General features: G+C 36.7%; 1 protein-coding gene across 2 annotated transcripts in view; it reads right to left on the reverse strand.

Annotated features, from left to right (window-relative positions):
* ILRUN (inflammation and lipid regulator with UBA-like and NBR1-like domains) overlaps positions 1-15,538 on the reverse strand; it is a 42,730-nt gene that overhangs the window by 14,018 nt on the left and 13,174 nt on the right. The window contains exons 2-4 of one of the 2 annotated variants that reach the window (XM_032217361.1): positions 7,899-8,053; positions 3,589-3,786; positions 1,955-2,283 (exon numbers count right to left, since the gene is read on the reverse strand). In XM_032217361.1, the coding sequence (XP_032073252.1) occupies positions 1,955-2,283; positions 3,589-3,786; positions 7,899-8,053 (682 nt within the window). Of the gene's footprint in view, positions 1-1,283; positions 2,284-3,588; positions 3,787-7,898; positions 8,054-15,538 lie in introns of those variants that run through there. The other variant, XM_032217360.1, reaches the window with a different exon arrangement.

Raw genomic sequence — 15,538 nt, forward strand, 5'->3', positions numbered from 1 at the left:
AAAGTTACAATGGCACTGTCATAAGTCAAAAGTGACTTATGACCATTTTTCACACTTACAACTGTTGCAGAATCCCCACGGCCATGTGATAAATTCAAACGCTTGGAAACTGGTTCATATTTATGATGGTTGCAGTGCCCCAGAGTCATGTGATCACCTTTTGAGACCTTCTGATAAGCAAAGTCAATTGGGAAACCATGTTCAGTAAACAACCTTATTACTAACTTAACAACTGCAGTGATTCACTTAACAACTCTGGCAAGAAAGGCCACAAAATAGGGCAAAGCTCATTTAATATATGTTTTGATTAACAACAGAAATTTTGGACTCAGCTGTGGTCATAAGACGAGGACTATCTGTATTTTTAGCTTTAAGAATCTGGAATATACTACAATAGTTGTGTCTGCACTCTAAAATATACAATTTACATCCTTGAACTCACTATTCACTTATTTATCAATATATTTAACTGAATTATTTTCATCTTAAATATAATCTAGGATCATCTCCAAATGTTCTCAACCCACTCTGTTTACACATCCCAGTAAACTAATTCTACCACCCGAAGCTGCATCTTAGAGGTAGATTTGGGAACATATAAGACCCAAAGGCAAAATTTAAAAAATTAAGATGGTAGATAGCCAGACACCAGTGTTTGAAAATCCGTAAGTCATTTGACAAAAAAGAAAATTAAAATAAATCACAAATAACAGCATGACGTTTTATTTAACCCTGAACGAAGCAACTTTTTCTTTAAAAGTAAATTCACCTGTTCTCAAGTTTCTTAGGAAGTTTTCAGTGAAATTTATATTTCCCTCACATCGAATTTGTCTGACACTAACGCCTAAAATGAAATTTTTGCCTCTCCTCTTGTTCATTCATTGATTCAATGCACAGATGTTGTTCTTGTCATAATTCCAAGGTACACGTTCCGCATCATGTGACCACCACAATATATCTTTAAATTCTTTTCCTCTTTCTTAAGCAAGCCAATCATTTTTGCTCATCCTATTTTCAAATTTAACCCAACAGACATTTATCCCCCTGCCAAGAATAACATAAAAGGCATACTGAATAGGCTTAGACTTAAGCCCATTTCTGCCAGAGATGAGTTACATGGGGAGAGGAGGGGGTGGGGAGGTGTCAAGGCCTTCATTCCTCTAGGGATCAGATGTTAATTGGTGAGGTAGGTGGAGTTGAACCAACCTCCCCACACCCTACACATCCTCCCCTCTTTTTATCACTGTGTCATCAAGATCTTTTCTGACATAGTTTCTTCTCCTTTAACATTGCAAGCTATGTATGAAATAAAAAAAAATATTGTATGTAGCACTAAGACTGTAAATTGTCCAAGTTTTGATTCATTTTAAACACAAGTTGTATACAACATGTTACACTATGACAGGTTCAGTACATGCAACTTGACTATATTACACTGGGCTGAACAATTAATTCTATAACTTTCTGTATGGCAATATATGTGTTTGTGTGTTTGTGTGTGTGTGTGTTACAGTTAGCAAAGGGTGAACTAAAACATTTAAAATAAAAAATTACAGTTCAATAAAAAAATCAAAGATTATGTTGTTCTTGTCATAAAAGCATTAAACAACTATTTATCACTTACTTTTCCAAATCTAAATGCATAACTTTGTTTTAATTATTTTGCAGATCTCTAATTTTAAGCGTAGTCTTAAAAAATTAGTTTTCTTGTTTTCGCACTGTCAAATCCAACATGCATTATCCATTTTTTAAAGTTTAAAGCATTTTAGCACAATCATGTTTAAACCTGTTTTTAATTCAGAAGACCTTGCAATATAAACAGTAGGATTCAGTACAACAGTACACCATTACAACCGGATGTAACAAGGAGAAGCTACTGTCTGAAGGAAGGACTGACATAATACAGGGCATTGACTCATTGCCTTCCCATCTCTTGTATCCCCAGGGCACCTACCTTACTGTATGTCACTACTGATAAGTTGTTTGAGTGACTGCTGGGGGAGAGATTTACAGAGTTTTGTGACAGTTCAGTCTGATCTTGTTCAATTTGGTCAGGAGCAGGCCCCCACGTGTTTTTGCTGATTGTGTCTAGCTCGGAACCCCCAGGGTCTTTTAAGTTGTTTTCATCTGGTTGCCTGTTCTTCTGTGGAGAGGCGAACGGGTTAAAGTTTCCTTCTACCTTACGATGTGGTTGCGTGTTGAACTCTGTTTCAAAAGATGATAGCTGCTGCGTTACTCCTAAAAGTCCTCCAACTTCCACACTAAGGATCACCCAGATGATGTCTACGAAAAAAGATCTCAGATAAGTACATGTTATAGCTTATGTATCACTTTACCTTATTGTTTTTCAAGTTAGTATGCTGCTTAGAACTATGTATATGCAATAAAATGAGCAAGTACAATCTCACTGATCAAAAACAATCAAGACTCAATTTCCCTCATACTGAAGTCATTACAAAACATACATTTTTTTAACATTCTGAGACTTGAAAGTTATATACTGACACCTGCTGGTAACTGTAATATTTACTCAAGTACCTTCATAATATAATACACGTATTGTAAAACCAATTAATAATGCTGTTGTCATATTTCATTTAGAACAGCAAAATCTGGAAGCAAATATTAATTTTATATCAATAAGCAATACAAATAAAATGAGAAGTCAGTTTTATGAATCGCGCCTGCAAAAGAACACAATGTGAAGTGTTCTTATTCAGTAATTTTCAAAATATATTCATTTCCTCCTACATGGGTTTTCCATATTTTTCCTTCAAAGGTCAGCCTGAACTATGTGCATTAACAATCTTCCAAAGAAAAGTCAATTTAGTAAAAATGTTAATTTTTAATAACAATAAACAAAAATTGCACTGTCATATTATTTATATAAATCAGGCTAAAAATAGGGAGACTGTGAGTTCTAGTCCCATTTTAGGCAATTAAAAGTAATTTTTGGTGTCACTTTTGCCCCAAAGCAAAACAGTGTAGAAGAATGTAATTCTATAAACAATTACTCTTAAATTGTTGCCTCCTTGAAACTGCTTTCTTCATTCGTTTCAATAAGTTCCACTTATCAAATGTATATGGCCACCCATCTTATACAAGGTGACACTGGGCTGTGTACAATGAACAATTAAAACATATTATAAAACCATCTGAGCTCTGTTCCTGTACTTTCTGCACATGAAGGGGAGCTGCCTGCCCTTCTTCAGGATGCAATTCTTTTGCACCATTCACTTAACATCCCATGCATTTACTTAATGACCACAACTGGGAGAGATGGGATTGCAGTCATTGAATAAAGTCAGCATGTGGGTGTTTTCTTAATGACTGCTTCACTCAACATCCCAATTGTGGGATGTTGAGTGAAGTAATTACTCAACTATGTATTTTCATAGTAAAAGTAGACCATTTTAGTAGGACACCGTATGTTAAAAAAAGGATGTTAACTCTGACATGTCAATCGCTTACTCAGAATGACTGTAGCTAATAAGAAAGATTAGTTAGACATGAGCCAGAAGTCTTAGCAGCACTAATACTTCTTCAAACTCTGCTAATAAAAATCATAAATGAAAAAATAGTACTTACCTCCATAATAAAGTCCTGTAGCAGTGCACATCCGCCACTGTCCTTGATACATTCCTGCAGTACTGGGACTGCACATCTGAACGCTGACATCTGTAATCTCCTGGGGTTCCAATGATTGGACCATCACCATGTTCACATGGCCAAACTGATCTCCCCCAACATATTTGAGACAAACTCCTGGTGGCCATGCTTCTGTCCCTATGTTTAGCAAACGTAGCATTAAACCATTGGTCATTCAGTACAATCATGAAAAAAATATAAGCATAAGCATCTGATTACATATTTTCCATTATATGTGCATCATTTCATTATATAATCAAGGAAAATTAATAACTGCCAGGTAAAAGACTGATCATTTTGCACAGTTCCATTGTTCAGGATGGAAATGCACCTCTGACACAAGACTGATCCCCATTCTTATTATAAACTGAATAAAAACATACCAATATATTGAAAATGAAATACTCCTGATACAAGAAACAAGATTTCTTTGACATGAAAAGTGCATAACTAAAATTAATTACATTCAATCAGTTAATTAATTAAAAGTAACACACTATACTTAATGTAGTGGCCAGGTTTGCAAAACGTTGGGTCAACATTCTTGTTATTCAAAATATTTTCAAGGGACAAGTTCACAAATAACTAATACAGCAGTATCCACTGAACTTGCAATGATATTCTGACCCTATCAACTTAAAAATAAATACTTCTTAAACTAAAATTAAGAATAGTTTGTTAAAGTCGTAAAAAATATCCGTAATACATGTAAAGGTTTGTTTCAATAACATATGCAATACCAATGGTCTTCAACTTATTGATAATACAAAACAAATGGGGTGGATTTAAAATACAAAAAAGATAGAAACAGTATAGGAATCCTATATCAAGATATTAACTTTCTTCATGGAAAAATACATCTTCAAATAACCTATTTTGGCAATATAATTTAGGCACAAAAATAAGGCTAATGGTGCTCCGGAGGGCCCACCCGCCCGCCCACTCTCCTTATCTCTATTTGAGCCAATTGGGGCATTTGCGCACGCGCATGGAGCATACAACACCTGTACCGGTTGCACCGGGATCCGGAACCTACCACTTTTATATTTGCAGATTTATGTTATGTTATGTTGTGTTGTGTTGTCCTGTGCTGTACTATGGCATGTTCCTGTGGTTTTCTTGGCAAGATTTCAGAAGTGGTTTGCCATTGCTTCCTTTCTCAGTTTAAAGAATCCATCTGTCAGATGGCAGTTTAACCTTCTCTTAAACATATTTAATGAAGAGAAACACACTACCTCCCTAGATTTCCCAGAATCTGGGTGTCAAACTCATGGTGTCATGTTGCTGTCACATGATGTATCATGATGTTTTTTCCCTTCATGGAGTTGGCGTGGGCGTAGCCTGCACATGACACATGTGGCCTGCAGGCCGCCAGTTTTACACCCTTGCTATAAGCCATTTTAATGTATTATGTTTACATGTAAATATCAAAAGAATAAAACTTACATAGTTTGGAGAAATACGTAGTCATTTACTGTAGACCAGTCATTTAACAACAGTTTGGAGTTATGATGCCTCAGATAGGTAAGCACTTCTGGTTGTTCCAAAATGTCACAAATATCCCCCCCCCCCATCACATTACTGCATTTTGGACACTTGGCAACCAGTCATATTTACCACTGGTTGCAGCATCCCATGGTCACATGACCCCAATTTGCAATATTTTTTTTTGCTAACGTCTAGTGGGTTTTGCTCATTTTCAGAAAAACTATTTGGGAGAAGGGTTCGCATTTATGACCATGTGATTCATTCAACAATCATGATAAAAATGGTTATAAAATCAGGTCCAGTCATGAGGGTGCCACAACTTATTATTGTCAATTTAGAGCTGTTACTATAAAGTTAATATTGTATATCATTTAAGGATAGCAACATACTTTATTTAAAGTTGGATATATTTTGTAATACAATTGTCTTCTACAACATTCATGTATATAATAAACTCATACATAGATTCAGCAGTTCAAGTTATATCCTGTCACTGCAATATCTGTCAGCACAGTTATTTCTCTTGCATCAGATGTAATTTTTCTCAGATAATCATATCCCTAAAGGCTAGTACATCTCATCTCATTTAACCTCTTCCCAAAGTTTCATCATAATGTTAACTCCGGGGATTTTTTTTTTTATATGTTGTGTAGGTTATTCCAGCTTAGTATTTTAAAAGTGTTTGTGACTTTTTTCAGAGTTTTCTCCATTGTAAAGGGAAAAAAAACAGCAGGAAAATACGATCCAAAAGTATTAACTATACCTTACTTAATTTAAAAAGGAAAAATTCTGAACCAAATATTTTTGTAATTGAAAAAAATATAAATATCAAGGGAATCAAAGGCTCAAAGTAGACATTAACATCAGAATGCGTGACTATTCAAAATACATGTAGCAACATAATAATATATATTTGGACTCATTCTCGATAGTTTCCTACTGAATTACAAAATCATGACTACTTTCAATACAGAAAACAAAGAAACTAAGTTTAAGGAAGTCAAAATAACAGCGAGGAAGCAACATTTATCATATTGGAAGGGTTCCTCAGGTTGGAAGTAGTCAGTCTAAGCCAGTGATGGCAACCCTTTTTGTAAACACGGGTCAAAATTGGGTGCACGCGCACAATAGTGCACAAGTGCGCACACCCACATTGCAATGTGCCCCACCTACCTGTGTATGAAATCCTCACACGTTTGTGTGACCCCCCCATTGTGCATGCGTGCACGATTCCCCCCCCCCAAGCAGAGGGGGAGTTTTCGCACTCCCCAAGTTCTGGAGACTTTTCTGAAGCCTGGGGAGAGCGAAAAATGGGTCCAACTGGCCAACCAGAGGCTCAGAAACGAACTTCCGGTTGGACCGTTGACCCTGTATTTCGCCCTCCCCAGGCTCCGGAGGCTTTCATTAGGCCTAGGGAGGATGAAAACAGCCTCCCCCAGCTCTCCAGAAGGCCAAAAAGCAGGTGGCCGGCGCACACATGCGCGCTGGAGCTGACAGCTTGCATGCTGGCGGATATGGCTCCGCGTGCCACCTATGGCACGTATGCCATAGGTTCGCCATCACAGGTCTAAGCTATCTGAGGAGAGTGAAATGAATTATCCATTCAATATCACATTTACCCTAATGAAAGATCATTATAAATTTAAGACGATTAGGAGTAATGGTAATAAAAAACATATAACCTTCTACATACATCTTCTACATACAAATTCAAGGATGAAAGCAATCCTAAGATCCCCAACATAGGCATTATTAGAAACGATACCAATGTCTTGTTTCATGACATTACTATGCCAATGATGTAACTTACATAATATAATAAATAATTAATGTCACGTACTCCTCCACCTATGCCTTTCCTATGTAAACATGGTGACTGTTAAATGTATACATTTAAATGTGCATTTTTAAGCGTTCTTTGAAGTTTGTATGCCATTTGAATTGTCAATATTTCTGCAGAAACATTATTTAAAACGTGATCTGTACTTCACAAAACTTCCCAACCAAGATAAAGAGAGCCTAATAAATCAAAGCATTTCTCCCTTTCAACAATATGAAGTCTGTTTATATCTGTCTATCTGCATATGTTGAGAGCCAATTTAGTGTAGTGCTAAGACCTTAAGCTAAAAATTGGGAGAATGTGAGTTCTAGTACCATGTTAAACAGAAAACCAACTGACTGATTTTGGGCCAGTTATTCTCTTCCAGCCCTAGAAAGGAAGCAATGGCAAACCACTTCTGAAATCTTGCCAAGAAAACCACAGGAACATACCATAGTACAGCACAGCACAGGGCAACACAACATAACATAACTAAATCTGCAAATATAACAGTGGTGGATTCCGGATCCCGGTGCAACCGGTACAGGTGCTGTACGCTCCATGCGCATGCGCAAATGCCCCAATTGGCTCAAATAGAAGTAAGGAGAGCAGGCAGGCGGTGGGCCCTCCGGAGCACCATACCGGAACAGTACCTGGTGCTCCAGCAGGCACCGGTACACCTGTACCAGGGCATACCGGTCGTATCCCACCACTGAAGTATAAGATGAAACCTTCCTCCAACTTCAACAGGAATTATTTAGCCAACCCTTTCTCCTATCCTTTCATTTGAGAAAAGATAGCACTAACCAAAGACCTTAGGCACAGGTACAAGTGTCCAGAGGTATTGATTAGTTCTTGTAGCAAACAAAACATTATATTTCCAGAAAAAAATATAAGACAGCTAGATCAACACAAACATAGAGAAGAGACCTTCAGAATTTACCTGTGTTTTGTATCCTCCACGTTTTTGTAAACTGGGTATCTGGAGGGATGGATTCACCTTCTCCTATAGTCACATCTTCTACAAAGGACATGGAGGGCACATTGATGTTTGGACTTTCAAAATCATAGTATGCTCCAATGGCTGCCTGTAAATTCCTATAAAAACAAAAGAAGATTTTCAGGCACAGAATGGTAAATTGGATAAATACCCAATTTAAATTGTAGAATTACTACTTATTTAATTATGAAATTAACACCTATTTGCAAGTTGTTTTCCATAGCTAGATGTACATCCTATCCTTTGTGCTCTTCTATATCTGCTATATAACATATCTTGCAGATACCGAGACTAAATAACATGAACGTCAAATGCAGACTAACCAACATCAGGCTGTTCTAGTCCTTACATATGTACACATAAATAAAAATCTATGGGGAAAAAGTCTGTTATTCTCCTAGAGCATAACAGAGTTGTGCTTGGATGCAAAATTGACTGATAATGCATTTTATAAATTAAATCTAGATTTTAAATCAAAGTTAAAAGGGGTGTAGTTGTGTTTTTTGTTTAAATTCAAAGATTAGTATAAAACAAATTGCAGTTGGCAAAAATGCAAAGGCAATTGTTATGATTTGTGAGTTAACTACGAATAATTCAGAAAAACATTGAAAACAACACATTCTAGATCAGGGGTGTTTCATTCATTGAGGGCCTGATCAAGATTGTGTTTGATAAAGACTTGTGAGAGAGCAAGTCTCTTGTGTATCTTGTGTGGTCCCTCAATTCCTATACTTGCCACCAATCAAGGAACATTCAATGAGAGTCTGTGCTCTTGATTAAGATATAGGCTGAATAGTGGCAATCTGGTATTCTGAATAATTTTGTAAAGCTTCTTCTACATGCAGTTTGTATTTCTTACAATATTTATATTGAAGTAAAAGCAGGTGAAATGCCATATTTAGAATTACTCTTCAAATTCCATGTGGAATTATTTACTAATATCATGCCTGAGAATGTTTTATTATTAATAATGTTTATATACATCATGCTGAATATTATTTATAATTGTAACGTTTTATTAAAATATATGACTAATTCACATTTCTGCATTTTTAGGAACTTGAAACTTGTTCTAACATAAACAAAATGTTCTTGTTGATTCTGTGCAACTGAAGTCACTAGAACCAAACTCTCTGGTATTTAAATAGGAATAACATTATTATTAACTTATAGACCTCAAAAAATTTTCATAAATAAATGACCAGAAATATCATTTATTTTTCTTGTCATGCCAGCTATTTATGTAGCCATATTATTTTTAATATTCACAAAGGCTAATATTTTAAACTATTACTTTGACTACAATGCAATTGAACACTTATTAAATGTTTTAAATGTTGTGCAATAAAAATATTGATAATATTCTTATCAGAAATAATAAATTCCAAAGGTACGAAATGGCCAAAATCCTAGTGATATGGAATGCCACTATCAGGAGGAATTAATTTAATATTCTTTAGAACGTTCTTTCCTGGGGATAAAATTCCTAATGTGCATTATGCATAATATATTTATAAAGTTCATTTTAAGATCAAAGGAATAAATTTAATGTTCTTTAACAGGACCTTATATGGCTGACAACATAATAATCAAGCTGGTTATTCTGAAATTCACATAAATAATTGTCAATGTCACAGTCATTACCAGACCTGTCCACTATGAATTTATCCAATCATCTTTTAAAGCCATCAAATTGTAGTAATCACCATGTCTTGTAGTAATGAAGAAATATTTTCTTTTTCTGTTCTAAGTCTCCTTCCAATCAAATTCCACATACTCCCTTATTCTAATGTTTTCCAAGGGAAAATTGTCTATTCATTTTCTCCACACCATATACATTTGTATACATTTTTGTATCTATTTCTTTGCCTTTTTCCAAAGTAAAATACTAAATATTCCATTTTTTCTCATAAGGAATGTGTTTGAGTTTCTTGATTGTTATAACTGCAGTCTTCCACATTTTTCTAGGTCTGTTATGTTTTGGGGATTTGATGGGGAAGAATAGGATGTAAACTCAACCTCACCAAGATTGAATAGTTATGGGTTTTATATCCACTAGATCAAGGAGTTGTAGGGTTTCCATTTTTGGTACTGAATTGGATGGCACTACCCTGTTCAGACGGTGTGAAATCTGGGGGTTCTCTTGAATCATAGCTCCTACTCAAAGAATGAGTAGCAACTGAGGCCAGGAAGGTCTTTGCATAACTAGATCCTGGGCACCTGACATGTCTGTCCTGGACTGGAGGCCCTGCTCATTGTCACCATACCTTAGACACCTCCCAATTGAGCCACTGCAATGTATTGTCTATAAGATTACCCTTGGACACCACCTGGAAGCTCCAGTTGGTCTAAAATGTAGTAATACAGGTAGTTATGAGTGATGGTGCAGCTATTCCATGAGCTGCACTGGCTCCAACAGACCTCTGGGTGTGATTAAAGTACTGGTTACCACTTTTATAGCTCTACACAGGACTGGGTTTTTTGATAGACTGCTTTCTCCCAAAAACATCTACCCACAGCGGTGGGCTGCTTTGGCTTCGCCCGGGTTTGGGAGAACCCGTAGCTAATGTTATGACCAGTTCAGAAAATCTCCAAATCCCACCCCTGGTTGGCCCCTCCCACCCCACCCCACTTCTCCCACTCCGCCCCACCCCTCCCAGGAGTCTCCACGCAGCCGATTTTGAATGCGAGGTAAGTGCAGGGCCTGTGCAGAAGCTCTGGGAGCAGGGGAAAACGGGCCTCCTGGAAGTTCCGGAAGGTTGAAAACAAGTCCATTTTTGACCTCCAGAGCCTGGGAGAGGCAGTTTTCGCCCTCTGAAAGGCTTGAGTAAAGCCTCTGGAGCCAGAAGGTGAAAACAGCCCCCCACTGTTGTGCAGGCTTAGGCCACACCCACCATGACCGCGGCCATTCAACAACTGGCCAAATAACCCATTGCTGAAATTTTTGAAGCCCACCCTTGTATAGCCACCCCACACATTCCCACAAAGAGGGTATACTCCAGATTCCTTCTTGTCATTTTATAGGACCTAGTAAGCATGTTTTTTCCATGGTTGTCCTGTTCTCTGGAACTATTCTTCCCCTACCCCAGGCTTCAACTCTAATCCCTTTAGAAAAGCTGTTAAGACAGCCCAGATATTAGTGACCAGTTAGGTGGGGTCCCCTTTTTATTGTTTTATTATGGTGCTTGGTTGCCATCTTTATACTTTGTATTGTAGATTGTAGATCTATAGATTGTAGATTATATATGATTTAACGTTATGTGGCTGGCTTTGGGGAGAGGTTGTTTATGTTATTTTGTTGTACGCTGTCCAGAATTGTGTTTTTTGAAATGGGCAGCCCTCTAAATCTAGTTAGTAAACAAACAAGATAGAGTATTCCAGAGGTGGATAAATCATAAATATGCATAAAGGTATTGCAATGATGGCAGTTTAATTTTCAAAACTTTTATTAATGATCCTAGCACAATTTCTTTTTTATAGCTGTCGCACACTGAGTTGACATCCTTGCTGAGTTCTCACTGTGACCACAAAATCCATTTCCTGTATACTTATAGGCAACTCAGAATCCATCACTGCAGGTGTGAAGTGTCTATGTCCCAGGATTGCTCATTTTATACTTACTTAATTTATATCACATTTGTTGTTTGCATCAAGTTTCATCTAATTTTACCACCCACATAGTTTAATACTTCCTTTGGTCAGCTCTTTATTTGCTAAGCCACAATCAACTCTGATTTACTCCAAGTTATGAAGTAACCAGAACCAGTTTGATGTAGCAGTTAAAGCATCAAACTATAAAATGGGAAACTGTAAGTTTTCATCCTGCCTTAGGCACAAAACCAGCTGGGTAGCCTTGGACCAGTCACTTTATTTCAGTCTAGGAAAGAGGCAATGGCAAACCATTTCTGAAAAGCCTTGCTAAGAAAATTTTCTCAGGCAACCTCCACAATTGATCATGATTGAATGAAAGAAAGAAAAATGAAGTAACCAAGCAGAATATCAAACTCAACATACTTGTGAAATTAGATAACTAATGAATCTGCCTCAAGAATGATAGCTGCTTCTAAGACGCAAACTATACATCCTACACAGTATGTTGCACAGAATATAATGTTCAGTCATATCTCATTTTGTAATAACTTTTGGATATAACTAATTCACAACTAAAGAAAAGATGGCAGGGTAACTCTGGGCCAGTCACTGTCTCTCAGTCCAGTACATCTCAAAGGACTGTTATTATAGGGAAAAGAGGAGGAAGCATTATATATGTTCATTGCCTTGAATTATTTTTAAAGTAATAAAGGCAGGATAAAATCTAATAAATAAAGAGAAAGAGAAAGAGATTTTCAGAGTAGCAGGGTAAGAGTTTACTTGGTGAATTATCATTTTTTTCTGGATTACAAAGCAATAAAGATAAAAGATTTTAAAATGTAAGAACTTCTAGCAAAAAGCTTAACAAGGAGTTGATGTAAAAAAGTTTAAAATGGATACTGGGACAGTTATTTTTTAGTGAAAGTGTTTTTGAATAAATTGGAAATAAATTAGACAAATGAACCAAATCTATCCGGCCTTCGTGGATTTTTTAAAATTATTATTATCAAAGAGTATAGATAATTGGTAGATTTTACAAAACAAAAGTTATACATACTGTGAACCAGACTGTGATGTTGACCTATGGAGATGTGAATTGTGATGTTGACTATAACTTCAGAGTGCCATTAGAAACTAAAGTATTAAAGGTAAAGGAAGACCCAAAAAAAGAAAAAGATGGATTTGGTACAACTCACAATGGAAGAATAGTTAGGGGAAAATATGGAACTTGTTGAGATGGCCAAATTGACTCCTTGATCAGAGAAAATATCTGCCTTTATTGCTGACTGGAAACCTCTTTAGACTTTTGCAAGACAGAAAAAAATGATCATGTGATTTATGGTTTTAATCAGGGGTGAAATGCTACCAGTTCAGGCCGGTTCACCGGAACCAGTAGTAAAAAATGCTACCGTTCGCCCAAACTGGTAGTAAAAAATGCTTAACAAAGTAAAAAAAAGTTCAGACGATCAGCTGTGCTGCGTGATGGTAGGAACTTTTTTTTTTACTTTTCTTTAGCATTTGGGGTACATTTTTGCTCCTAGGAGGTTTCCCTGAGGCCTGCTCGGCCAAAAATGGGGGATGGGGGGTACTAAGAAAGAAAGAAAGAAAGAAAGAAAGAAAGAAAGAAAGAAAGAAAGAAAGAAAGAAAGAAAGAAAGAGAATGGAGGGGGAGAGAGGGAGAAAGAGAGGGAGAGAGAGGGAGAAAGAGAGGGGAAAAAGGAGAGGGAGGGAGGACCACAAATCTGGCACTAGATGCAACTTCAGACAATACCTTGAAAAAGCACAACAATCCAGGGCTGGAAGGGACCTGGAGATCATCTAATGCAATCCCCATTGTTAAAGTAAATTTCTGTCTTTTGAACCCCCCCCCCCCCCCGTTACATGATTATATAGCCATGGCTACTCAGTCACATGACCCCCACCAAGCCACTCACATAGAACCAGTAGGGGGAAAAATAGATTTCACCACTGGTTTTAATCATTAGAAACAACAGCTTCTAAGAAGAAAGATTTATGTTGTAATGCTAGAGCAAGAGTTAAATTTATAACGCCTTTATACCTTCTGTAAAGAAGATTGGATTTGCTAATTGCTTTTTCCTTTGTTTTGCATTTTAGAAGTTTAATTTCTTTTTTTCTTACTTTATATTCCTTTTCATTTCCTTTTTTATGTATTTTAATATAAGTAAGATTCAGTATACCGATTTGACGTTTTCCTGTGTCTGTCACAAATTGAAGATTCAATACTGCAGTCTTTAAAAATAAATTGTACACTTTGCTCCCCTACCCAATATCAATGCTTGTTCAATGTCATTAACATTCTGTTTGGGCAACAACTTCTCCAATTCCCATTTAGCAGGAATCAAAGATCTATGCTACTCAGGAAAAAAATGAATACAGATAATTTTTTAGGTACAATAGGCCAATTACAAACATTTTAAATTATGACCAACTCATCAAAAGCTACTTACGACTCCATTTCAAAATTATGACTGCAGCAGCCCCCGGGTCATTTGTCCTTACAGACCACCACAGGGTCACTACAACACACTCCTGCTTCTCTCCCCACCATACCACCCCATGGAAGCCTGTACCAGCCCCAGAAGCTTGCTAGATAACATTTTCTGTCACTCCAATCCATCTCACTGTGTTGTTGTTATGAAGAAAAATACCTGGTACTATATATGTTGTCTTGAGGTCATCTACGAAAGATAAGCTATAAATATAATAAAGGAATAAACAGAAGAATTGAAAGCACTTAAATTGAAATTTTTCAGAGAACACTATAAGAAAATGAACAAATATCTTACAAGAAAGCAATAGCTATCCTCTTCAACACTGTTGCCCAAGAACTTACATGGACATGTCCATGAAATCATTAGACGATAGACCTCAACTCAGGGACTTTCTTTTATGGTGTAGAATATAATCAGACTTTACTGGCAATTTATCTCTCACATTATTAAACTTTGAATTGCAATCAAAGAATAATTTAAATATCTATGGATAAAGCTAATAGTCAATGGATTATTACCTAGCAGAGAACATTCATTAATGCCTCTCTTCCATTTTAGGTACTTTGTTCTTAACCAAATATAGGTATGTTTTCCCCCTCACTCTTTGCTTAAGCTATCTTGCTGTTCTGCAAGGGAGGATGGGAGAGAGAAAGAGAGAAATATCCAAGCAATGTCCTGGGCTTGAATGCCAATACCACAGAAAAATAAGCAGGCATACAATGGGGAATACACACTGAAAGGAAGGTGGTAGCATTGGCACCCCGATCATGGTGGGAGTTGCGAGTGTACTATCCAAATAGTCCAAAGTATTCCCCATTGTTTACCTACGTACTCTCTGGTATATCTCTTCGTCTTTAATCTCTCTGCTCTGCAAAGGGGGGGAAAGGAAAAACAATAGGTCAATCACAAGACATGTACTGTGGCAATCACATGATAGAGGGACATGGTGAAAGGTCACAAATGTGAGCCTTGGTTGTAAAAGTCAGCACCATAGTTTGAACCATCATTGGACAAGGCAGTCAGTAAGTGAAGTCTAACTGTAGTTCTACTTCAACTCTTACCACAAAATTCTGAAGATTATCTCCCATCCCCCCTCCATTATATGGTGATGATTGCTTCCACATCCCTGCTTCTCACTAAGGTACTATAATTTTCAACGAGTCCATTAAGGGGATGGCTCTTTCTGCAGTTCTTAAAAGTGATGACTGGCTAGCTCTTTTATTCTGTTTTTTACATATTTATAAGCAAACCCTGTACTGAATGCAACAGTGAATAAATATAGCCAGACCATCAAGAATTATACTTGTCATTAATCTCTTTTAAAACATGATGTAAAAAATATTATTTTTAGATTGCAAAATGATATAACTAGATCCCATAGCAGTCAATCATCTAAGTAGTGAACTGTGTTAAATAAACTATCAAGATTTTTTGAGAAAGAGGGGATTATATTCTAAACTGCTGGCTCAGTGAAATACT

The sequence above is a fragment of the Thamnophis elegans genome, chromosome 5, assembly GCF_009769535.1.
Source record: "Thamnophis elegans isolate rThaEle1 chromosome 5, rThaEle1.pri, whole genome shotgun sequence".
Lineage (NCBI taxonomy): Eukaryota > Metazoa > Chordata > Lepidosauria > Squamata > Colubridae > Thamnophis > Thamnophis elegans.